We start from the raw sequence: 24,953 nt of genomic DNA, 5'->3' as shown, positions 1-24,953 counted from the left end.
GCTCTTGTTACCCAGGCTGGAGTGCAATGGCACAATCTCGGCTCACCGCAACCTCCGCCTCCTGGGTTCAGGCAATTCTCCTGCCTCAGCCTCCTGAGTAGCTGGGACTACAGGCACGCGCCACCATGCCCAGCTAATTTTTTGTAGTTTTAGTAGAGACGGGGTTTCACCATGTTGACCAGGATGGTCTTGATCTCTTGACCTTGTGATCCACCCGCCTCGGCCTCCCAAAGTGCTGGGATTACAGGCTTGAGCCACCGCGCCCGGCCAATTTTTGTATGTTGATCTTGTATGTAGCAATCTGACTAGGTTCTCTTGTTCTAACAAGTGTATACATTCTCCTAGACTTTCTATAAAAACAATATTAAAAGTATTGACAGTTATTTCCAATTGCATGATTTACTGATTTTAGTGTCTTATTGCATTTATTAAGCCCTTTAGTATATTGTGGAATAGTAGAGATGATACCACTTATCTTTGTCTTATTCAATTAATCACTGGGATGTGGTATATTACATTAATAGATTCTCTTTTTTTTTTTTTTTTTTTGAGACAAAGTCTCTCTCTGTTGCCCAGACTGGAGTGTAGTGGTGAGATCTCGCCTCCCAGATTCAAGTGATTCTCCTGCCTCAGCCTCCTGAGTACACCTGGGACAACAGGTATATGCCACTATGCTGGGCTAATTTTGTATTTTTAGTATAGACGGGGTTTCCCCATGTTAGCCAGGCTGGTCTTGAACTCCTGAGCTCAGGTAATCTGCCCGCCTCAGCCTCCCAAAGTGCTGAGATTATAGGTGTGAGCCACCACACCAGGCCACATTAATAGATTCTCTATATTGAGCATGAAGCATTTCTTGGATAAGTCAAACTTGGTTATGATATGATACTTGTGTATATGTATATATATACACACACACAGGCACACACACAAGTATTATATATAAACAAGTATATATTACTTGTATAATATATAAGTAATAAAAATATAATAAATATAAGGCCGGGCACGGTGGCTCACGCCTGTAATCCCAGCACTTTGGGAGGCCGAGGCGGGTGGATCACGAGGTCAAGAGATTGAGACCATCCTGGTCAACACGGTGAAACCCCGTCTCTACTAAAACTACAAAAAATTAGCTGGGCATGGTGGCGCGTGCCTGTAATCCCAGCTACTCAGGAGGCTGAGGCAGGAGAATTGCCTGAACCCAGGAGGCGGAGGTTGCGGTGAGCCGAGATCGCGCCATTGCGCTCCAGCCTGGGTAACAAAAGCGAAACTCCGTCTCAAAAAAATATATATATATAATAAATATATTACTTATATAAGTAATATACAAATGATATACAAATAAGTTAATAAGTAATACATTACTAATTACTATGTAGTTTATATATAGTAATGAATATTAATACATAGTAACATAATATGACATTACTTATCAATTATATATTATATAATTTTTAAATCTGGTCATATTATATTACTGAGTAAATACAACATTTAGTCAGATTTTTTATGCCCATGTTCATTAGTAATTTTGCTGGGTTTTTTTTTTTTTTTTTTTTTTTTTTTTGGTACTCTGTCTGGTTTTGGTGTCAAGGTTATACTACCATCATAGAATGAACTGGGAAGCTTACCCTAATTATCTATTTGTTGAAGCATTTTACATATTTTGGGATAACGTGTTCCCTGAAGGTTCAGTAAAATTTATTTTGTGCTCTCTTTAATGGTTAGTGGTTTGTTCAGATTTTCTTCTTCTTCTTGAGACATGTGGGGATGTAATTGCCTTCCCTGACTTCATGTTTCTTGTGGAGTTAATTCTACACATAATGCCTCTGGCCTGGAGCTTTATTGCTACAATTTCTCCTCTGTGGAGAAGAGGGGCAGCAGATGACACATGAGCTCAGCTGCTCCTGGGCTCTCTCTTTCAAGTCTTTCTGCTTGCAGGATTTATGTTCTAGTCAGCTGTCTTCCATAGAATAAGGGGACTGTATACCTGTGTGGGGAGGCCAAGGTTGTCCATCTGTGTGATGACAGACTATGCCAAATTCCGGAGCAAATTATTGCAGTCTACTTAGCTGCAGATCAACACTATTTTCTCTAAACAATTTTATCAGTAACAAGGTGATTTTTTTTTTATCTATTTTTTTTTTTTTTTTTTTTTTGAGACGGAGTTTTGCTCGTTACCAGGCTGGAGTGCAATGGCGCGATCTTGGCTCACCGCAACCTCCGCCTCCTGGGTTCAGGCAATTCTCCTGCCTCAGCCTCCTGAGTAGCTGGGATTACAGGTATGCGCCACCATGCCCAGCTGATTTTTTGTATATTTAGTAGAGACGGGGTTTCACCATGTTGACCAGGATGGTCTCGATCTCTTGACCTCGTGATCCACCCACCTCGGCCTCCCAAAGTGCTGGGATTACAAGCTTGAGCCACCGCGCCCGGCCTACAAGGTGATATTTTGACCCACATCTGCCAGACTATATTTGATGATACAGAACTTGGGAAGGGAAGAAAGGATGTTATTCTTTAAACAACACAGATAGCCAGTGAAATTTCCATCATCACAGAATATACATAACAGTTAACATGCTGTGATTTGAAATAAAATATTATTTGAAAAGCTATTTTCATGGCTGTAAAATATTGCATTGAAAGGGTTGCCATCAATTATTTAATTGTTCCCACATCAGCACTTTTAAGGCTGATACACACTTTAAAAGTATATATGAAAAAGTCTCTCTTTCATTATTTTCACAAGCACTAAGAGTCTCATTTATAAACACGGCCAGGCGCAGTGGTTCACTTCTGTAATCACAGCACTTTGGGAGTCCAAGGCAGGCAGATCACCAGAGGTCAGGAGTTCAAGACCAGCCTGGTCAACAGGGTGACACCCCTTCTCTACTAAAAACACAAAAATTAGCCAGGCGTGGGGGTGCACGCCTGTAATCCCAGCTACTCAGGAGGCATAGGCAGGAGAATCACTTGAACCCAGTGAGCCGAGATCACTCTACTGCACTTCAGACTGGGCAACAAGAGAAAAACTCCGTTGCAAATACATACAGACATACATACAAATATTGTCCATTTGATAGGTGAAAATAGATGCAAATTCTGTTTCAACAAATATTAATAAAGTTGAACAATGACCCGATGTAATTTGTTACCTATCTGAAAGATACGCACATTCAGGGAGCTACAGTACTTTTTCATATCGTGCAGCATCAACAAATTGTTTTCTTAATGTAGAAAAAGAGCCACTAAATACAGGCTAACGCAACGTGGGGCAGCATGCAAAGCCATGGTAAGTGGGAAAATGGGAGATAATCTGGGCGTGGCTTAGAGGACCGCTGAAGTAAGACACACCCTTCGCCTCACCTATGGCTTCCCGCGGCGGCGGCGGCTGCTTTACAGGACCGGCAGGGGGCGCGCGCGGTTGAGTCCAGCAAGGGCGAGAACCTGGAGGGCCGCAGCCGGGCACTGACACCTCTCCAAGCCGTGGCTCCTCTTACCCAGGCCGAAAGCGGTTGGGCCCTCTGCTCCACTGCGCCCGTGCTCGGCCGCACCCCCTGCGCGTTTGTGAGCTGGCCATCGGTCACACTGGGATACTCGAGGAGGCCTGGGGCCTCCACTCAATTCCCTAAGAAGGACCCGCGCTGGCCGCGGCTGGCGGGTGGAGAACGCGCGTCTGGGTCTGGCTTTTGTACCAGAATCTCCCCGGGAGATTTTACAAGCCGCTCCGAATGTTCTGATTGAATTGGTGTAGGGGTCGGTCCGGGCATCTAACCAGCAGCTCGGATGGAGAATTACTACCCTGGACTCTAGTCCTCAGAGGTTCACTCATGTTAATCAACCCGAGTCCATCTTCGTGGGATTGTCTTGCTCCGAGGTGCTCCCACTGAGCTTTATTTTCCTGCCTGATACCGGGGTCCGCTAACAAGATGAAGAGCGGACCATAGAGGCACGGTGAAAGCGGCACTTGGTGACGTGGAGGACCCAGCTTGTCACGGTTGAGGCAGGTCTCCTGACGGTCTTTTGTCTCGGTTATTCCGAACTATTCTTCAGGAACAGCCAGGCTCCCCACCCCAAGACCTATGAAGGCCAGGAATAATTAAGCACGCTCTCATCTCAAGGTGGTGACGATTGTGCCCTTGTTTAAAAGGGATGCCTGAGACCATGAGGATTTGAAGTTTTGGAGGCGGATCTGCCTTTGGGGAGTAAGCGTAGGGCCATAAGAGGTAGTTGTGCTTTGAGAAAGTTCCTGGGGTGATGTGTCCCATCCTCCAAACATTGCAGGACAAGTCAAAATTACAGAAAGACTCTAGTTTACTTCTAGCCTAACATAACCAAAATACGGTATTTGTCAGGAAACGTGTAGTATTTGCATAACCTGAGAATCTAATTGAAGAACCCGCTCTAGAGGTTTTAGAAAGGGGAAAATAGAAAACTTAAAAAGAATCATTAATATCAACATCTAAAATATAACAAAATTGAATAAACCAATATGAGTTTTATACTGTAATTGAAATAAAATGTCATTATGTTCTTAAGAGTGCTAGTTTAACAGGAAATCTCCAATGCATTATTATCCAGAATCATCTCAAAGGTTCACTTTTTATTTGCATGGGCCCTTGCTATTTGTAGGGTAGAAGGCTGCACCTCGTTCTGGTGGCTGCCACCTTGATGAGGAGACACTTCTTGTAACAGGATGGTTAGCCCACAGCTTTTCCCAGCCCCCTTTTCCACAGCCAGTAAATTGTTTTAGTTTATGAACCTCAGCTGCAGTTGCAATCACCATCAAATTCCAATTTTGAATTTATAGGTGAATAATGAATACAATGAACTTTCTAGAATTCATGAAGGGCAGTGATGCTCCCTTTTATGTAATAATTCTGTGTAGCCTTTCAATATGCTTTTCTGTGGACTGAATTTGCAAATTATCATTTGTTTAATCAGTTGTTAATCTAACATGATGACTAACTAAAAACACATAAAATTTGCTGGTATTCCAGAATTCTATGGATTTTGTTGTGTTGTTTAAATAGAAGACGTTAAAAGCAGCTGCTTACTATACTTACCTTCTTTACTCAGCATAGGGTAGAGGTGAAAAAACCTTAATCTCGTAATTTGGCAATTTATATAACCTGTTGTTTTTGGAATACAGACAGTTTTCTTCCCCTTTACATTACTGTTCTTTACAGAGCTTAAATCCTAAGTTTCTGACTTGTGATTTAAACTCCACATGAGAAAGCAGGTTGGGATTTTATCTTTCATAATTTTATTTATAACTCAAAAGTAAGTTTCAAAACATTTTGTGATAGTAACTCCTATAATAGTGTTTATTTAATCCATCTTGGAAATTTTCTGTTACTGTATCTTTGATATATTTGACTATTCATTTGACTATTAATGACTAAGAAAGGGAGAAACATTAACTTTACTGCAATCAGGAAAATTCTGCTTTCAAACTGCTAAACAGAAGAAAATATATGATGTATGAACACTCATGTATTTTTAAATAGTAAATAACAATAAACCAAAGCTTAATATAAAATCCAGCTTTTAAATATATATAGTTAATTGTTAGTGAATTGGCTAAAATAAAGGTACAGATTGCCTTTCCTTCCTCCTAGTGGTTATGTATACAAAACTAAATTTAGTATTAATTGAAAGCAAAAAATCCAGACAGGGAAACTGGCACACATTTGATTTAGGTGAAAATTATTTACTCATTTCTCTATCTGCAAATGATTTATCATTTTAGGTTCTTTCTCTTCCACTCTTCTACTGGTATATAATCAGTAAATACAAACAAAAATATCAATATATATAAAATATAACTTGGAAGGCATGCTATGAAACATAACATAGGATATTCCAAAAGTCAACAAATGATTTTCTGGTTACTGGATTGAAATTATACTTGCCTTATTTGCTCAAATAATTGAGTTCATGGCATAATTACATAATTCTGTGGCAAAGCATTTGGTATGTTCTAGGGGAGACATGTTTTAAAAATAATTGCCTTGGCCTTTTTAATTTTAAAAATAATTTCAAATTTTATCTTCAATTCAGGGACATGTGTAGATTGCAGGATGCTGAGGTTTGGGGTATGATTGATTGCATGACCCAGGTACTGAGCATAGTACCCAATAGCATTTTAGTCCTTACCCCCATCCCTCCTTCCCACCTCCAGTAGTCCCCAGCATCCATTGTTGCCATTTTTATAAGTACCCAGTGTTTAGCTCCTACTTATAAGTAAAAGCATGCAGTTTTTGGTTTTCTCTTCTTGCACTAATTCACTTAGGATAATGGCCTCCAGTTACATGCATGTTGTTGCAAAGGACATTGTTTCATTTTTTTTATGGCTGTGTAGTATTCCATAGTATATATGTACCACATTTCCTTTATCAAATGCACTGCTGATGGGCACTAGGTTGATTTCATTATTTGCTATTGTGAATAGTACTGTGATACACATACAGGAGTATGTGCCTTTTGGGGAGAATAATTTATTTTCTTTTGGATATATACCAAGTAATGGGATTTATGATCAAAGGATAGTTCTAAGTTCTTTGAGAAATCTCCAAGCTGCTTTCTATAGTGGCTGAACTAATTTACAGTCCCACTCACAGTGTATAAACATTTCCTTTTCTCCAAAGCTTTGCCAGCATCTATTTTTTTTTTGACTTTTTAATAATAGTCATTCCGACTGGTGTGAGGCAGTATCTCATGTTTTAAATTTGTGTTTCTCTGATGATTATTGATGTTGAGCATTTTTTTCATGTTTGGCTACTTGTGTGTTTTCTTTTGATAAGATCTGTTCTTATCTTTTGCTCTTTTCTTTTTTTTTTTTTTTTTTTTTTTTGAGACGGAGTTTCACTCATGTTACCCAGGCTGGAGTGCAATGGCGCGATCTTGGCTCACCGCAACCTCCGCCTCCTGGGTTCAGGCAATTCTCCTGCCTCAGCCTCCTGAGTAGCCGGGATTACAGGCACGCACCACCATGCCCAGCTAATTTTTTGTATTTTTAGTAGAGACGGGGTTTCACCATGTTGACCAGGATGGTCTCGATCTGTTGACCTCGTGATCCACCCGCCTCGGCCTCCCAAAGTGCTGGGATTACAAGCTTGAGCCACCGCGCCCGGCCTGCTCATTTTTTAATAGGGTTTTTTTTTTTTTGCTTTTTTTTTTTTTGCTTGCTCAATTGTTTAAGTTCTATATAGATTCTTTAGAATTTTAGACTTTTGTCAGATGCACAGTTTGCAAATACCTTCTCTCATTCCTTAGGCTGTCTGTTGACTCTGTTGATAGTTTCTTTTGCTGTGTAGAAGCTTTTTAGTTTAACTGAGTTATACTTGTTAATTTTTAGTTTTGCTTCAGTTGCTTTCGAGGACCTAGTCATAAATTATTTCCAAAGGCTGATGTCCAGAATTGTGTTTCCTAGGTTTTCTTCTAGGACTTTTATAGTTTGAGGCCTTATATTTAAATCTTTAATCCATGTTGAATTAATTTTTGTCTATGGTGATGGTATGTATCAAGTTTCATTCTTCTACATATGGCTAGCCAGCTATCCCAGCACCATTTATTGAGTAGGGAGTTCTTGCCCCAATGCTTATTTTTGTCAACTTTATTGAAGATCTGATAGCTCTAGATGTGTGGCTTTGTTTCTGGGTTCTTTATTCAATTCCATCAGGCTATGTGCCTGCTTTTGTACTAGTACCATGTTTTTTTGGTTACTGTAGCCTTACAGTTTGAATTTAGGTAGTGTGATCCTTCAGCTTTGTTTTTTTGATTAAGATTGTTTTGGTTATTCTAGCTCTTTTTTGTTTCCATATAAATTTTAGAATGTCTTTTTTCTAGTCCTGTGAAAAATCAGATTAGTAGCTTGATAGAAATATTGTTCAATCTGGGACAGGTGCAGTGAGTCACACCTGTAATCCCAGCATTTTGGGAGGCCGAGGTGGGTCGATCACCTGAGGTCAGAAGTTTGAGACCAGCCTGGCCAACATGGTGAAATCCCGTCTCTACTAAAAATACAAAAATTAGCTGAGTGTGGTGGCGTGGGCCTGTAATTCCAGCTATTAGGGAGGCTGAGGCAGGGGAATCATTTGAACCCAGGAGGCGGAGGTTGCAATGAGTTCAGATCGCACCACTGCACTCCAGCCTGGGCAACAGAGCAAAACTCCATCTCAAAAAAAAAAAAAAAAGAAAAGAAAAGAAAAAAGAAATAGTGTTCAACCTGTTGAGTACTTTGGGCAGTGTGTCCGTTTTAGCAATATTGATTCTCCCAATCCATGAGCATGGAACGTTTTCCCATTTGTTTACATCATCTATAATTTCCTTCAGCAGTGTTTTGTAGTTCTCCTTGTAGTGATATTCCAACTCTTTGATTAGCTGTAGTCCTAGGTATTTTATTTTTGTCTGTGGCTATTGTAAATAAGATTATGTTCTTTTTTTTTTCCTTCCTTTCTTTCTTTTTTTTTTTAAAGACGGGGTTTCACCATGTTGGCCAGGCTGGTCTTGAACTCCCGACCTCAGGTGATCCGCCCACCTTGGCCTCCAAAGTGCTTGGATTACAGACGTGAGCCACCACGCCCGGCCCAAGATTATATTCTTGATTTGGCTCACAGCTTTAACATTTTTGGTGTATTGAAATGCTGATTTTTGTAAATTGATTTTTTGCCTCCTGAAACATTACTGAAGTTATCAGTTCCAGAAGCCTTTTGGTGGTATTTTCAAGGTATAGAATCATATAATCAGCAAAGAAAGTTAGTTTGACTTCTTTTTATATTTGAATGCTTTTTCTTTCTTTCTCTTCCCTGATTGCTCCAGCTAGGACTTGTAGTTCTATTTTGAATAGCAGAGGTGAGAGTGAGCATCATTGCTTTGTTCCAGTTCTCAATGGCAATGCTTCCGGTTTTTGTCCATTCAGTATAGTGTTGGCTGTGGGTTTGTCATAGATGGCTCTTATTATTTTGAGGTATGTTTCTCTGAAGCCTAGTTTCTGGAGGGTTTTTATCATGAAGAGATAATTGGATTTTATGAAAAGCCTTTTCTGCATCTATTGATATGATCATATGGTTTTTGTTTTTAATTATGTTTAGTATGTTTATGTAGTGAATCACACTTACTGGTTTCTGTATGTTGAACCAATATTGCACCCCAGGAATGAAGCCTACATGATCGTGGTGAATTAATTTTTCAAGGTGATGCTAGATTCAGTTTGCTATTTTTGCTGAGGATTTTTGTGTCTGTGTTCATCAGGGATATTGGCCTGTAGTTTCTCTTTTCATTATGTCTTTGTCAGGTTTTGATATCAAAGTAATGCTGGCTTTGTAGAAATCTCTATTTTTTTTTTTTTTTTTAAGAATACGTTTAGTAGAATTGGTACCAGCTCTTTTTTATGTCTGGTAGAATTCAGCTGCAAATCCATCTGGTCTGGGGCTTTTCTTAGTAAATATTTTTTTTTAACTGATTCTATTTTGGAACTCAATACTGGTCTGTTCAGAGTTGCAATTTCTTCCTGATTCAATCTTAGGCAATTGAGTATTTCCTGGAACTTAACCATTTCCTCTAGATTTCCTAAATTGTGTGGATAGAGATTTCATAATAGTCCCAGAGGACCTTTCGTATTATTGTGGGAATGGTTGCAATGTCATCTTTGTCATTTCTGACTGTGTTTATTTAGATCTTCTTTTTTCTTTGTTACTATAGCTAACAGTCTACCAATCCTGTTTTATACTTTCAAAAAACAATTTTTTTGAAAAGATAAAAAAATTGTTTTGTTTTTCGTTGATTCTTTGTGTGGATTTTGGGGTCTCAATTTCACTCAGTTAGGCTCTGCTTTTAGTTCTTTCTTTTCTTCAGCTAGCTTTGGGGTTAATTTGTTGTTTTTCCTGTTCCTCTAGGTGTAATGTTAGATAGTTAATTTGAGATCTTTCTAACTTTTTGAGGTAGGTGTTTAGTGCTGTAAAATTTCCTCTTAACACTGCTTTGGCTACATCCCAAAGATTCTGGCATGTTGTGTCTTTATTTTCATTTCAAAGAATTTTAAAATTTGTCATTTACCCAAAAGCATTCAAGAGCAAGTTGTTTAATTTCCATGTAGTCATGTGGTATTGAGAGATCTTCTTGGTATTGATTTCTATTTTTATTCCACTGTGATCTGAGAGTATGGTTAGTATGATTTTGACTTTTGAATTTATTGAGACTTGCTTTATAGTTGACCATGTGGTTGATCTTGGAGTATGTTCCATGCCCACATGAGAAAAATCTATATTCTTTGATTGATGGGTGAATTACTCTGTAGATATCTGGTAGGTATAATTGGTCAAATGTTGAATTTAAGTCCAGAATTTGTTAGTTTTCTGCCCTGATGACCTGTCCAGCGCTCTCAGTGTGGTGCTGAAGTCTCCCACTATTATTCTGTGTCTAAGTCTTTTTGTAGGTCTAGAAATACTTGTTTTATGAACCTAGATGCTCAAATATTGGGATGATGGGTATGTAAATATTTATGATAGTTCAGTCTTCTTGTCAACGTGAACCTTTGCCATTATGTAGTGCCCTTCTTTGTTCTTTTTTTTTTTTAACTGTAGTTGGTTTAATGTCTTTTATCTGATATAAAAATAGCAACCTCTGTTCTTTTTTGTTTTCTGTTTGTGTGATAGATCTTTCTCCAACCTTTTACTTTGAGCCTTTGGGTGTCATCATGTGTGAAATGGTATCTTGAAGATAGCAGATGGATGAGTCTTTTTTTTTTTTTTTTTAATCCGACTTGCCACTCTGTGAGGTTTTTTTATTTTTGTTTTTGAGACAGAGTGTTGCTCTGTCACTCAGGCAGTAACATGATCTTGGCTCACTGCAATCTCTGCCTCCTGGGTTCAAGAGATTCTCCTGCCTCAGCCTCCTAAGTAGCTGAGATTACAGGCATGTACCACCACACCCAGATAATTTTTGTATTTCTAGTAGAGATGGGGTTTCACCATGTTGGCCAGGCTGGTCTCAAACCCCCAACCTCAGGTGATCTGTCTGCCTCCCAAAGTGCTGAGATTACGTGTGAGCCACTGCTCTTGGCCTTGCTCTGCGGACTTTTAAGTGGGGTGTTTAGACCAATTACATTCCAGGTTAGTATTGTTATGTGTGGTTTTGATCCTATCGTAAAGCTGCTAGCAGGTTGCTTTGTAGTTTCTACTGTGTGGTTGCTTAATAGGTCTGTGAGCTATGTACTTAAATGTGTTTTTGGTAGCATGTATTGTTCTTTGACTTCCATGTTTAGGTCTCCTGTAACGCTGGTATAGTGGTAAATAATTCCCTTAGTGCTTACTTGTCTGGAAAAGATTTTATTTCTCTTTCGCTTATGAGGCTTAGCTTGGCAGGATATATATTATTATTACTATTATTGAGATAGAATCTCATCCTGTTGCCCAGGCTGCAGTGCAGTGGCATGATCTTGGCTTACTGCAACCTCTGCCTCTCTGGTTCATGCAATTCTCATGCCTTAGCCTTATAAGAAACTGGGATTATAGAAGTGCACCACCACGTCTGGCTAATTTTTGTATTTTTAGTAGAAATGGGGTTTAACCATGTTAGTCAGGATGGTCTCGAACTCTGGTGGTCTCATGTGATCTGCCAGCCTCAGCCTCCCAAAATGCTGGGATTATGGGCATTAGTCACTGCATCCAGCCATTTTATGTATGTATGTATTTATTTATTTATTTATGAGACAAGAGTCTCACTCTGTCACCTAGGCTGGAGTGCAGTGGTGCGTTCTCGTCTCTCTGCAACCTCTGCCACCTGGGTTCAAGCGATTCTCGTGCCTCAGCCTCTCAAGTAGCTGGAATTACAGGCACCTGCCACTGCGCCTGGCTAATTTTTGTATTTTTAGTAGAGATGGGGTTTCACCATGTTGGCCAGGCTGGTCTTGATCTCCTGACCTAGTGATCCACCAGCCTTGGCCTCCCAAAGTGCTGGGATTACAGGTGGGAGCCACCGTGCCTGGCCCAGCCATATTATTTTTAACTACACAATTTTGCTCCATTTTTAGGGTACTGTTAGGAAACTATCATTTTTTTCCTTGTTGAATTGTAATGCATACAATTTACTCCCTAGGCAAGTAGGGAAAAATACCAGTAAAGCACTGCAAATGAGAAGTGGGAGCAGCAAGCTCATTCTTAGGTGGTCCTCAATGTGGGATCATCAAAAGAAAGGAAGTAAACATTTTTGGAGCCAGGCACAGCAGCTCACGCCTGTAATCCCAGCACTTTGCGAGGCTGAGGTGGGCACATCACTAAGCCAAAGAGTTCGAGACCAGCCTGGCCAACATTGTGAAACCTGACTACTAAAAATACAAAAATTAGGCCAGGTGTGGTGGTACATGCTTGTAATCCCAGCTACTAGAGAGGCTGAGATGGGCGGATCGCTGGAATCCAGAAGGTTAAGGTTGCAGTGAGCCAAGATAGCACCACTGCACTCCACCCTGGGTGATGGAGCAAGACTCTGTTTCAAAAAAAAACAAACAAACCAAAACCAAAAACATTTCTGAGACTGCTTTTCAGGGCTGGCCAAATATATTCCCATATGTTGTCTCAGTCTTGTACTATCATTAAATGTTATTAATGTAATCAGTTTTTATTATTCCATATAACTTTAACTAATAAGCTTCTTTTTTGCATTTTTGTTAGAAAAATTTATATTTCCCATTTCCAAAAGCTGTTTGCATTTCCAAGCATACAACTTCTCTGTTGATCTTCTTTGACCATTCATTAAATGGATTTTGGGTACAGACCTATCTCTATTTAAATCTTTATATATTTTTGGCTGGGATCTGTGGCTCATGCCTGTAATCCCAGCACTTTGGGAGGCCAAGGCGAGTGGATCATCTGAGGTCAGGAGTTCAAGACCAGCCTGACCAATGTGATGAAACCCTGTCTCTATTAAAAATACAAAAATTAGCTGGGCATGGTGGCGCTTGCTTATACTCACACCTACTCTGGAGGCTGAAGCAGGGGAATCGCTTGAACCTGGGAGGCAGAGGTTACAGTGAGATGAGATTGTGCCACTGCATTCCAGCCTGAGCAACAAGACTGAAACTCTGTCTCAGAAAAAAAAAAAAAAACTTTATACATTTTTGAATTTTCAGAACTTGGTTAGCAAGTTCTGATTCTTTTTTTTTTTTTTCTTAGAGATGGAGTTTTTCCTTGCTGGCCAGGCTGGTCTCTTGAACTCCTGATCTCAGGTGATCCGCCCACCTTGGCCTCCCAAAGTGCTGGGATTACAGGCATGAGCCACCGCACCCAGCCGCAAGTTCTGATTCTTTAAGTGTATTTTGAAATTAGTCCAGTAAAATTTCTTTTGATGATCAGTTCTGTGAATTCTGACAAATACAGAGTATGTCAATCACAATCAGAAGATCCTCTCCACTACCACCAAATTTCTCCCTGCTGCCTCTGTATATTCCCACATCCCCCCACACCTATCCTTAACCTCTAGTAACCACCATTTGCTTTTTTTAATTTTTATTTATTTATTTATTTATTTTTTAAAGATGGGGTTTCACCATGATGGCCAGGCTGGTCTTGAATTCCTGATCTCAGGTGATCCACCTACCTCAGCTTCCCAAAGTGCTAGGATTACAGGCGTGAGCCACCACGCCTGGCCATCATTTGCTTTCTGATCCTATAGTTTTGCCTTTTGCAAAATGTTATCCAAATGGAATGTAACAATATACAGTATAGCCTTTTGAGTCTGGCTTCTTTCAGTTAGCATAATACACTTGAGCTTTATCCATGCTGTTCATCAATAGTTTATTTCTTTTCATTGTTATTATGCCATTAGATGGATGTACCTGAGTTTATCCATTCACCCAGTGAAGGACATTTGGGTTGTTTCTAGTTTAATTATGAAAAAATTAAAGATGTAGTCTATGAACATTTGCATATGAATTATGTGAATATAAGTTTTAGTTGCTTGGATAAATAACTGGGAGTAGAATGCTGTGTCCTATAGTAGACACATATATGTAACTTACAAGAAACTAAACTGTTTTCCAAAATGGTTGTTCCATTTTGCATTCCTATTAGCCATATATGAGTTCGAGTTGCTCCAAATCCTTTCTTTTGCTTTGCTTTTTTTTTTTTTTTTTTTAAATAGAGATGCGGTTTCACCATATTGGGTCAGGCTGGTCTTGAACTCCTGACCTTGCGATCCGCCCGCCTCGGCCTCCCAAAGTGCTGGGATTACAGGCGTGAGCCACCGTGCCTGGCCTGCTTTGCTTTTGATGTTTGTTGGTGTACATTTAAAAAGGATTTTATTCACCTATCCCTCAAACTCATTTAAGAAATATCCGTGAATGTGCTCTGACACTAAAATATACTGGTTTGCTTTTTCCCTCGCAATATTAATGTTATTTTAATTTTTGCCCATATAAAATTTATTGGATACACAGTATAAGAATGGTGCCAAGCTATTTCTTTTCTATGCAGATATTCACTTAACAGGATGCTGTGGATTATCCTAAATTTGCCCATTTCTCAAATATTGTCATTCTTTTGCTTGCTCCTCACTGTGCTCTCTTCCTAGGTGGCTTTAAATCTATTTGTGGAGTTTCTTTTTGTTTGTTTGTTTGTTTGTTTGAGATGGAGTCCTACTTTGTTGCCAGGTTGGAGTACAGTGGTATAATCTTGGCTCACTGCAACCTCCGACTCCCTGGTTCAAGCAATTCTCCTGCCTCAGCCTCCCGAGTAGCTGGGGTTACAGGCACACACCACCATGCCCAGCTAATTTCTGTATTCTTCGAAGAGATGGGGTTTCACCATGTTGGCCAGGATGGTTTCAATCTCCTGACCTCGTGATCCGCCTGCCTCGGCCTTCCAAAGTGCTGGGATTACAGGGGTAAGCCACTGCACCCGGCCTATTTGTGGAGTTTCAGTTGTCATCTCCTGAGAGCCTTTTGAACTTCAGGCCTGGGAATCCTATTGTCTATTGACCATCTCCATCTGTGGGTCCCTGGGGAGCCAGGAACTCAATACACTTCTTCAAAACTTTCTCCCATTCCCTATTTTAGGCTGTATATGGTACCATTTTCCCAGATGTCCAGGACAGAAAGAGAATAATTATTCATTACTCCTAACTCTTCATTATTTCCCATATCTAAAAGGTCAATGGGTTTTGTCAAAATATTATTTTCTCCTCATTGCCATTATCTTAGCTTATGTCCAGATTGTGTTACATCTTCTTTCTCAGAACTACCTCTTTGAGCCCTTCTGGACATTGGCCCAAGTTATCTTTCAACACACACATCTGAGCTAATCAAGTCCTAAGGGCTCCAATGGCTCCTCATTAACAGGAAACCCAACACCCTTCAAGACTTGATTCTTTTTTTTTTTAACCACTCCACCTAACTCTCCTTTATCTGAGGAATGTCTGAATTCAGAAGCCAGACTTCCATATACTGAATACTGACACTCCACCTTACTAGTTTTTGATCTTACGCAAATAACATAGCCTCTCTGTATACAACTGTGTTCAAAGGTATACAATACACAAAAATGAAAACATTTATATCACTGTTAGAACTCTGGTTCCTAAGCTTTTAAATATAGAAAACAAGTATTATTTTATGGTTTTTTTTTGAGACGGAGTTTTGCTCTTGTTACCCAGGCTGGAGTGCAATGGCGCGATCTCGGCTCACCGCAACCTCCGCCTCCTGGGTTCAGGCAATTCTCCTGCCTCAGCCTCCCGAGTAGCCGGGATTACAGGCACGCACCACCATGCCCAGCTAATTTTTTGTATTTTTAGTAGAGACGGGGTTTCACCATGTTGACCAGGATGGTCTCGATCTCTTGACCTCGTGATCCACCCGCCTCGGCCTCCCAAAGTGCTGGGATTACAGGCTTGAGCCACCGCACCCGGCCTATTTTATGTTTTTATTATAACTATACATCATGTATCTGATTTACTTATACTCTGGAGTTCGGCTGCCTAGGTATGAATCTGGGCTCCACAACCATTAGCTTTGGAAAGTAATTTAACCCTACTTCCATTTTCTTATCTGTAAAATGGGAGTAGTAAGATCTGCCTCATAGTGATTGTTGTCAGGAATAAATGAATGAATATCCCTAAAAGTGCTTCAAATATCAATAGTGTAGTAAGCATCATTTAAAGTATTAGCTATTATTAAAATTTAAATAATGGGGACATAAGTTTCTAATTTCCCACCCATGTGGGTGCCCTTCCAATGAATCCTGAACAACCTGGTGATTCCTTTTATCACAGAAATTAGCACAATGTATTGAAACTGTTTTTCATAACTATTTGTTAAGGTCTAAAAGATATTCCTTTGCCTTAAATACTTTGGCCTCTAAGATCCCCAAGAGCTTGATACTTCTGCTTTAGGGCCTTTTCAGTCTGCCTATGCCTCCCTCTCCAAATATCATATATAACACTGAGGCTTTCTAATGTGCTTATGAATACAAACATTAAATGAGAATCATACCATCATAGATAGATTTTTGGTGAGAAAATATTTTCTTGCATGCACTCAAGCCTATCTATATCTATCTCCTTTGATCTCTCTCTCTATCCGTCTATTCTCACGCACACTCAGGGCTATCCTTGCATGCACTCAAGCCTATCTTGTCTATCTTCTAATCCTTGCATGCATGCAAGCCTGTCTGTGTATCTATTTATTTATATATCTATCTGAGTCAAAGGCTTGCTCGCTCTGTCTATGTATCTATCATCTATCATCTATCTATCTATCTATCTGAAGTCAGAGGCTTGCTCAGTCACCCAGCCTGGAGTACAGTGGTGTAATCATAGCTCACTGCAACCACAAACCCCTAGGCCCAAGATACTCACCCACTTCAGCCTCCTGAGTAGCTAGGACTACAGGTGTACACCACCGCTCCTGGCTAATTTATTTTTTATTTTTGTAGAGATGAGATCTTGCTATGTTACCCAGGCTGGTCTGGTCTTGAACTCCTGGCCTCAAGTGATTCTCCCACCTTGGCCTTCCAAAGTGCTGGGATTACAGTGTGAGTAACCATGCCCAGCCTCAAGTCAATTTAGTGTCTTGATCAGTTTTCTACACAGTGCAGCAAAAACAAATTATGCTTTGACTGAAATTATTTTCACTGGGAGCATCATTTTCTATGTTAATGATAAAGCAACAAATTGATTCCCAATATATTTTTTGCACATGTGAATTCTTTTAGAGGGTTGAGCAAGGTGGCTCACACCTGTAATCCCGGCACTTTGGGAGGCCGAGGCAGGTGGATCACCTGAGGTTAGGAGTTCAAGGCCAGCCTGGCTAACATGGTGAAACCCTGTCTCTACTAAAAATACAAAACTTAGCTGGGCATGGTGGCACACGTCTGTAATTCCAGCTACTCAGGAGGCTGAGGCAGGAGAATCACTTGAACCAGGGGGGCAGAGGTTGCAGTGAGCCGAGATTGGACCACTACACTCCAGCTGGAGTGACTGAAGACTCCGGCTCAATAAATAAAGAAATAAAATCTTTTAGAGTTTTTACCACTGATTTCGCAGGATCAAATAAAAAAATCTAAATCTGGCCGGGCGCGGTGGCTCACGCCTGTAATCCCAGCACTTTGGGAGGCCGAGGCGGGTGGATCACGAGGTCAAGAGATCGAGACCATCCTGGTCAACATAGTGAAACCCCATCTCTACTAAAAATACAAAAAAATTAGCTTGGCATGGTGGTGCGTGCCTGTAATCTCAGCTACTCAGGAGGCTGAGGCAGGAGAACTGCCTGAACCCAGGAGGTGGAGGTTGTGGTGAGCCAAGATCGCGCCATTGCACTCCAGCCTGGGTAACAAGAGCGAAACTCCGTCTCAAAAAAAAAAAAAAAACTTTTATTGATGCAATTCTTCTATTAAATTTGGTCAATAACTGGAAAGTTTTACTTTGTTGAGTATTTCTATCAAGTCTAATTTTTCTAGGGTCAATGTTGGCAACTTTTTTCTGAATTTTTTTTGTCCATCATTGGATAAAATTTGGCAATTTAAAATCTTGTGATTCTTCAGTAAGTTTTCTCTAATACATTTATCATGTGCAGTATTAGCTATTCTGGTTTTATTTGTAAAATGAAAATGTATTTGTTGTGATTTAGATAAACAATTACTTGAATTTGCATCACAGCTGAAAATAAGTATTGTAAATCCCCTCATCGGTTCTCCAGATCTGTCTTTTGGGGTCAAAACATCTCACCTCATTTCTCTTCTAGCTGTACTGTCTTCACATAACTAATTCCTATTCAAATGTCAGATGCCAACTTAAGCATCATTTGCTCAGGAAAGACTCTTCTGATCACTACTAGGTCAAGGGTCCCTGTTATGCTGAGATTTTTTCGTGTATCACAATAGAGTTATAATTATATATTTCTATGAGAATTTATTGTCTGCCTCAGACTTTGTTCCCTGAAAGGAATTTTGTTTTCCTTACCACTGAGTCCCTGGCACATAAAAGGCACTCAAATTTACTGAAAGAATGATGAAAGGAAAATGGCATCTTATCTTGATCCCTAGTGCACATACAATGCCTGATCAATGCTAGGCATTCATTAAAAGCTGTTTGGATTTCCCTATTTTTATTTCTGGATTGTTATGGTCTGAAAGATAATGATCAGTTTTTTTCTCAATATTAATTTTTAAAGTTGAATCTTTAATGCTATATATTTTTAAGCCTTTAATAGCTATGCTACTCTAATATTCTCCTATTCCTTTCTTATTAGGGCTGCTATACTGTACATCTCCAGGAAGATAAACTATTCCACAGAGCAGGAGGTTATTTGTATCACTGCATCCTCACCTCTCTCTGTGAAAGGAAACACAGTCAGCTATCTCCTAAAGTTGCTTATCATTGCAGTTCTAATCCCTAGTTGTATATCATAAGTATACAGGATACTTTAAGGACAGAAATGCTTGGGCCTCACCCTAAAATTATTGAATCAGAAAGAACTGAATTTCCCCACATGACTGAGGAGTTAGGAAACACTGGGAATATAGGATGAGTGTGGGAGAAGTAGTTAGACAATAATCTTGATAAGTAGCTTAACAACAGTGTACCTTGGTTTCAATACTAAAAAATTTGAAATTTAGTTCTACATATAGTGGTAACTATTAAAGATGTTCACAATGTAATGAAATAATCAGACTGACAAGAAAGCTTAACTTGGCATCAGTGTGGCAGATAGGCAAGAAGGGTATGAAGCCTGAGTCAGGGGTAGGAAGCTATTACAAGCTAAGGAATGGATGGTAAGGACTTAAACTAGGTTGCAGTACAAGCAGGGAGGAAGGAAATGAGAAAGGACTCATAAAACATTGGATAGGACTTTGATCAACAAAATACGTAAGCTGGGTAAAGGCTGAACACCATAAAACGTTATTTCCAGGCTAAGCAAATGAATCTAGTTTGATGATGTCATTAACCAAATAGGGAATATACTGGAAGGATAGAATGGAACAAATAGAGGAAATCAATTGTTTCTAGCTATGATTCAACTGAAGTTCTTTGTAGGCCCTTCAGATGGACCTAGAACAAGAAGAACTTGGAAATTAAGATTTGGAGTTCAGAAAAGAAGTTGAAGCCAAAATCTTAGGTTTGGGAGTCAACAGGGTATTTGGTAACACTTGAGGACATTAGAATGAGGGAAACTGAACAGGGAATTGTTCATGTAGAATCAAAAGTACCTAGCACAAAATTAATGATAAACCAGACTTTCTTGTTAACTTTACTTAACCATACAATCTTAATAAGGCTTACACATAGCACCATTAAAAATAAGCAGAAGTTAATGTGAAGAACAGTAATATAAAAATTATCTGCAAACTGTAGGACAACTTTAAATATGACTATTATATCTCTGAAATTATTTAGAATCCATTAGTCTATTCGTTTGGAAAGACTGTTGTTTATAGCTTATAAACAGCACATTCATCAAGTTGGCTTCTCATCTATATCAATACTTCCATAAACGAAACAATCAGATATTTGGCGACTTACTTCCTACAAAGTCGAGTCAATATACATAAACTATTAAGTCAACTCATAAGAAATAGAGCCATGTATTTAAGAAATGCAACTTCTAATATCAAGAGATTATCACTTAAAATGTGTCTATGTATGTGTGTACTTGTGTGACAGGCTGTTTTGTAAAACTTCTCAACTTTAATAATCGAAATACCTGATTGGTCTGGAATTATTTTAACAGCAAAAAAGCAAAAAACAAAACCAAACTTAAGTTCACAGGGCCATGCTACTTCCAGAGGGTGAATGCCCTTGTTTAGAGTGAGTCTCTGAAATCTTCATTTTTAAGAAGTACCTAGGTAATTATGATGCAACAGGTTCAGGAAACTATATTTTAAGAAACATTGCCGTATATTAGATTTACATTTTAACTAAGACTGTTTAAAAAATGTTGAGAAATGTATAGACTGCAGAAAACTGTTTTAAATAACAGTGTTATATGGTTCAAGTAGAAAATACATTTTCTTTATTCAAATCATGTTGACATTCAGTGTATTTTGAAATATACATGAAGTTATACCAAAGCTACATTTTAATCGCATCACATTCCACTCCAAATTCTTTACCATTTACCAAAAATAACTTTTTATAAAGCTTACTATTTTGTCTAATATTATACAGACTATCAATCTATAATTTTTGTGTTTATCTCTTAGAATAGCTTATGAGCATATTATATAAAACTAATTGGTATATTACACACCAAACATAAGTACAGATTCTGTACAATGTAATTATGTACATATATATTACAAGAGACTAAATGCCTTGTTGAAAGTAATTTTTTTTTTTTTTGAGATGGAGTCTTGCTCTGTCACCCAGGCTGAAGTGCAGTGACTCTGCCTCCTGGGTTTAAGCGATTCTCCTGCCTCAGCCTCCCGAGCAGCTGGGATTATACACACCTGCCATCATGCCCAGCTAAGTTTTGTATTTTTGTAGAGATGGGGTTTCACCATGTTGGCCTGGCTGGTCTTGAACTCCTCCTGTCAGGTGATCCACCTGCCTCGGCCTCCCACAGTGCTAGGATTATAGGAGTGAGCCACTACGCCTGGCGAAAAGTAACATTTTAAGAAATCTTTCATGGAAAAAAACTCTGCATTATAAACTGTGGTAGCTTGAGTAACAGTTACTTTTCTTTCATGAATTTCTTTCAGTGGGCATTAACTGTCCATTTAGCTTCATTAACAGTTTTACCACAAGACCAGCCTACAAAGTAAAAGATGACAACAATAAATATAAAACATGTAAAAATGTTTAAAGGACATACATGACACTGGGCAGTTCCCTATCTATTTGAAAGGGAACTTATCAGGAGACAGCTTGTTAAGAAAGAGTATAGAGGGGATATTTACTCAGGCTTTTGAATGGACTTAAGAAGCGATCTGCTAGATACAGCTAGGGGGCACAGGTAAGTCAAGAAGAGGGAAGAACTACCCAATACTTTGATAGAAGAAATAGGTAATACTGACCAGAATTAAAAGATACGGCACAAGAAAGTATTTGTTATAAAAGTGAAATAAACTATTCAGATAAGTTTCTGACTTTCCTTGCTTAGAATGCCTGCCTTTTTTCCTTGGCCTTAAATATTTTAATTTCATGGAATAGTACAGATTTTCCTTGAAGTTAAATGGATGTCTCTTTTAAAAAAAGAAGTAACTTTCCTAACTCAGTAGTTCATTGTTAGAAGTCCAACATAAATAATACGTACCTGTTTTGTATGTACTATAAAGCTCATTTTATTTTCCATGCTATGGATCTGAAAACAAGTATCAGCATCTCCCAATTGCCACATAAAACAACCATACTTAAGACTGATGAGTAAAGCCTGCAACATAATTGGAAATCATTATATTGAAATATATATTAAAAACATCACCTATTTTCTCTTACTATCTACATTTACATAGTCTGGTTTAAATATAATTGTTCAGAATGTTTTAATAAAGCCTTTTTCAAAGCACCTACACTACCTTCACATAGCCTGCAGCACAGAATCACATAGACTGGTAGACTCTCAGGAGAGTGCCGTGAGCAATGATATTTGTTGTATAAGATTGACAAAAACTTTTTAAAATGTCAATTCTATCCATGGTTTTCAGGATAATGAAAGATACTACCTTTATTTTCTTCTTGCAGGTTAAAAACTATCTCTTTATTCAGTATCTTTCTTTTGAATATTTACATAGTACTTTCAGATCTATCATTTATGCAACTGGGGTAACATGTTTACTTAGGCAATCTCATCCCACTGAAAATAAGTACTCTGACATATTTATTGTAAAAGTAAGCATAATTTTAAAAATTATTAATAATTTTAAAACATTTATTTTTACAATAAATATATCAGAGTACGTAATTTAAATTAATAGTTAAAAATCAAATTCTTGTGTTAAAGGACAATGTACAGTAAGGAAGGAATTCTTGAGAAACCTAAAATAATGAAAACAGCTCAATGGAGCTGAAGAGCCAAAGAATCATCCACATGATGGTTGTTAAGTGATCACTCTGCACAAAAAGGAAAAAGCAGCTCTCATTTGAAGGTAAAATCTATAATTGGCAAGGTTTCATTAAGGGAAGTCAAACATCACAAGAGAAAGAGTTGAGAGGAGTAGCTGAGAGCAGAAAAGGAAAACCCAGAGAAGTCAGAAGTAGCACATGGGTGACCAGCAGACAGAAGAAATAGTGATGTTGACAACTGGTCATGTAGAGTGTTACTATGTGGGTGTTTAAACAACCAGTCTTATATCAGAAGGGCTTTATGGTAAACATAAATTGACATTAGTAGAAGATAGTCTATTGCCTGGGTGTGGCAGTGGTACTACTAAATTTAAAGACATATCAGCAAGTACAGTTCAGTTGGGAAGACTGTTACATGTTCACTATAGCAAAACATAACGCCACAACAGGGGACACTTAACTGCTCAATAGTGTTTACATTTTATGTTAGCAGAACAGACAAGTCTCTCATGAGCATATGAAACTGGCTGAGCTATGTTTTCTGCTGGGCAACTTTCATTATTTCAAAGAGAAACTACCTATAGAAGGTGGAAATAATTGATATAAAAAACACAACTGTGTCCCATGGCTTTTCCTGAGAATCTCTGACGCTAATGTATCCCATGTAGTGTTTTAAATACAATTGAAGGTATTTTTGCAGATGAAGGTGTTTGTTCTAGTTTTGCAAAGCTTGTTGAATTCAATCCTAGTAGATCTTGTGAATCTAAGACAACTGAGGACAAGCTGGTTGTTCCCATATTTGACAGCTGAAATATGTAATTATCTTAGAGCTTTATCAGTGGTTTACAGAGAACAAGGTAATGACAAGATAGAAAATATCTTTACTCTTTGGTTCAATCACCTTTTTAGATATGTAAGGATAGCATTTCTATTTATAGTTCAGGAAACTGAATCTCTTATCTAAGAAAAAGCAGACTTTTAATTAAGAATATTATTGTCATCCTTCTGTCTGTTACTGCTCTCTCTCCTGGATCACAATATTATACATAATATGAAATGTTATGTTTAAATGTTAAGTAATGTTGCTAAACCATCATTTGAATACTATATAAAACTTTGTTTTATTGCTGAAAATTGGAATGCTAACAAAAGTGAAACATAAAATATAGTTTAGAGAAATGGCACAGCATCACCATCCAGTTCTATGAAGTGTGATTTGTAGATGTTGGTATAAAATGCTCTGAAACAGCAGATGAAAAATTTCTTGAAATGCCGGGGAGCATTTCTCCTTCATTTCCTTTAATGAACTTAGTCCAAGAGAAATAGAAAAGCAGTTACAAGTTAATCAACAGCAGCCTATTTTGTGTGGGCAAAATAGTTTTTTTTTTTTTTTTTTTTTTGAGACGGAGTTTCACTCATGTTACCCAGGCTGGAGTGCAATGGCGCGATCTCGGCTCACTGCAACCTCCGCCCCCCGGGTTCAGGCAATTCTCCTGCCTCAGCCTCCTGAGTAGCTGAGATTACAGGCACGCACCACCATGCCCAGCTAATTTTTTGTATTTTTAGTAGAGACGGGTTTCACCATATTGACCAGGATGGTCTCGATCTCTTGACCTGGTGATCCACCCGCCTCGGCCTCCCAAAGTGCTGGGATTACAGGCTTGAGCCACTGCGCCCGGCAGTGGGCAAAATAGTTTTAACAGAAAATGAGGATGGGTGTAGTGGCTAACACCTGAAATCCCAGCACTTTGGGAGGCCAAGGTAAGAGGATCACCTTGTAGAGATAGGGTCTCACTTTGGTGCTCACACCAGGAGTTTGAGACCAGCCTGGGCAACAAAGTGAGGTATCTCTACAAATGATAAAAAAAATTAGCTGGGTGTGGTGGCATATGCCTGTAGTCCCAACTACTTGGGGAGCTGAGGCAGGAGGATCGCCTGAGCCCAGGAGTTTGCAGCTGCAGTGAGCTATGATGGTGTCACTGCCCTCCAGCCTGGGCAACAGAGTGAGACTATGTCCTAAGGGGAGAAGAAAAGAAACAAAGAAAGAAAAGGAAAACGATAAGCAAATGACCCAAAAGCAGGGTGACTATAAGAGAATAGTCCCAACCTTTTTGGTACCAGGGACTGGTTTCATGGAAGACAATTTTTCCACAGACAGGGGTGTAGGGAATGGTTTTGGGATCATTCAAGTGCATTTCATTTATTTTGCACTTTATTTCTATTACTATTACATTATAATATGTAATAAAATAATTACACAGCTCACCATAATGTAAAATCATTGGGAGCCCTGAGATTGTTTTCCTGCAACTAGATGGTCCCATCTGGGGGTGACAGGAGACAGTGACAGATCATCAGGCATTACATTCTCTTAAGGGGCATGCAACCTAGCTAGATCCCTTGCATGTGCAATTCACAAGAGGGTTCATGCTCCTATGAGGATCTAATGCTGCTGCTGA

General features: G+C 38.9%; 1 protein-coding gene and 1 long non-coding RNA gene across 13 annotated transcripts in view; one reads left to right on the top strand and one right to left on the bottom strand.

Moving 5' to 3' along the window:
* Positions 1-622: 622 nt before the first annotated feature.
* Positions 623-20,689, top strand: LOC116533344. Its single transcript, XR_004261241.1, has 2 exons — positions 623-659; positions 18,743-20,689. It is a non-coding gene; the product is annotated as an uncharacterized LOC116533344 (long non-coding RNA).
* KRIT1 (KRIT1 ankyrin repeat containing) overlaps positions 19,712-24,953 on the bottom strand; it is a 42,842-nt gene continuing 37,600 nt past the window's right edge. For 10 of the 12 annotated variants that reach the window (XM_032253071.1, XM_032253069.1, XM_032253072.1 and 7 more), the window contains 2 exons: positions 21,746-21,862; positions 19,726-21,243 (listed from right to left, as the gene is read on the bottom strand). In XM_032253071.1, coding sequence (XP_032108962.1) covers positions 21,175-21,243; positions 21,746-21,862 — 186 coding nt within the window. In that variant the 3' untranslated portion in view covers positions 19,726-21,174. Of the gene's footprint in view, positions 21,244-21,745; positions 21,863-24,760; positions 24,819-24,953 lie in introns of all 12 variants that reach the window. The other 2 variants (XR_004261206.1, XM_032253063.1) reach the window with 2 other exon arrangements.

Source organism: Sapajus apella, unplaced genomic scaffold, assembly GCF_009761245.1.
Source record: "Sapajus apella isolate SASKATOON/1434 unplaced genomic scaffold, GSC_monkey_1.0 scaffold81, whole genome shotgun sequence".
NCBI lineage: Eukaryota > Metazoa > Chordata > Mammalia > Primates > Cebidae > Sapajus > Sapajus apella.
Note: the sequence above shows the minus strand (reverse complement) of the source record. Positions and strands in the feature narration are given on the sequence as shown.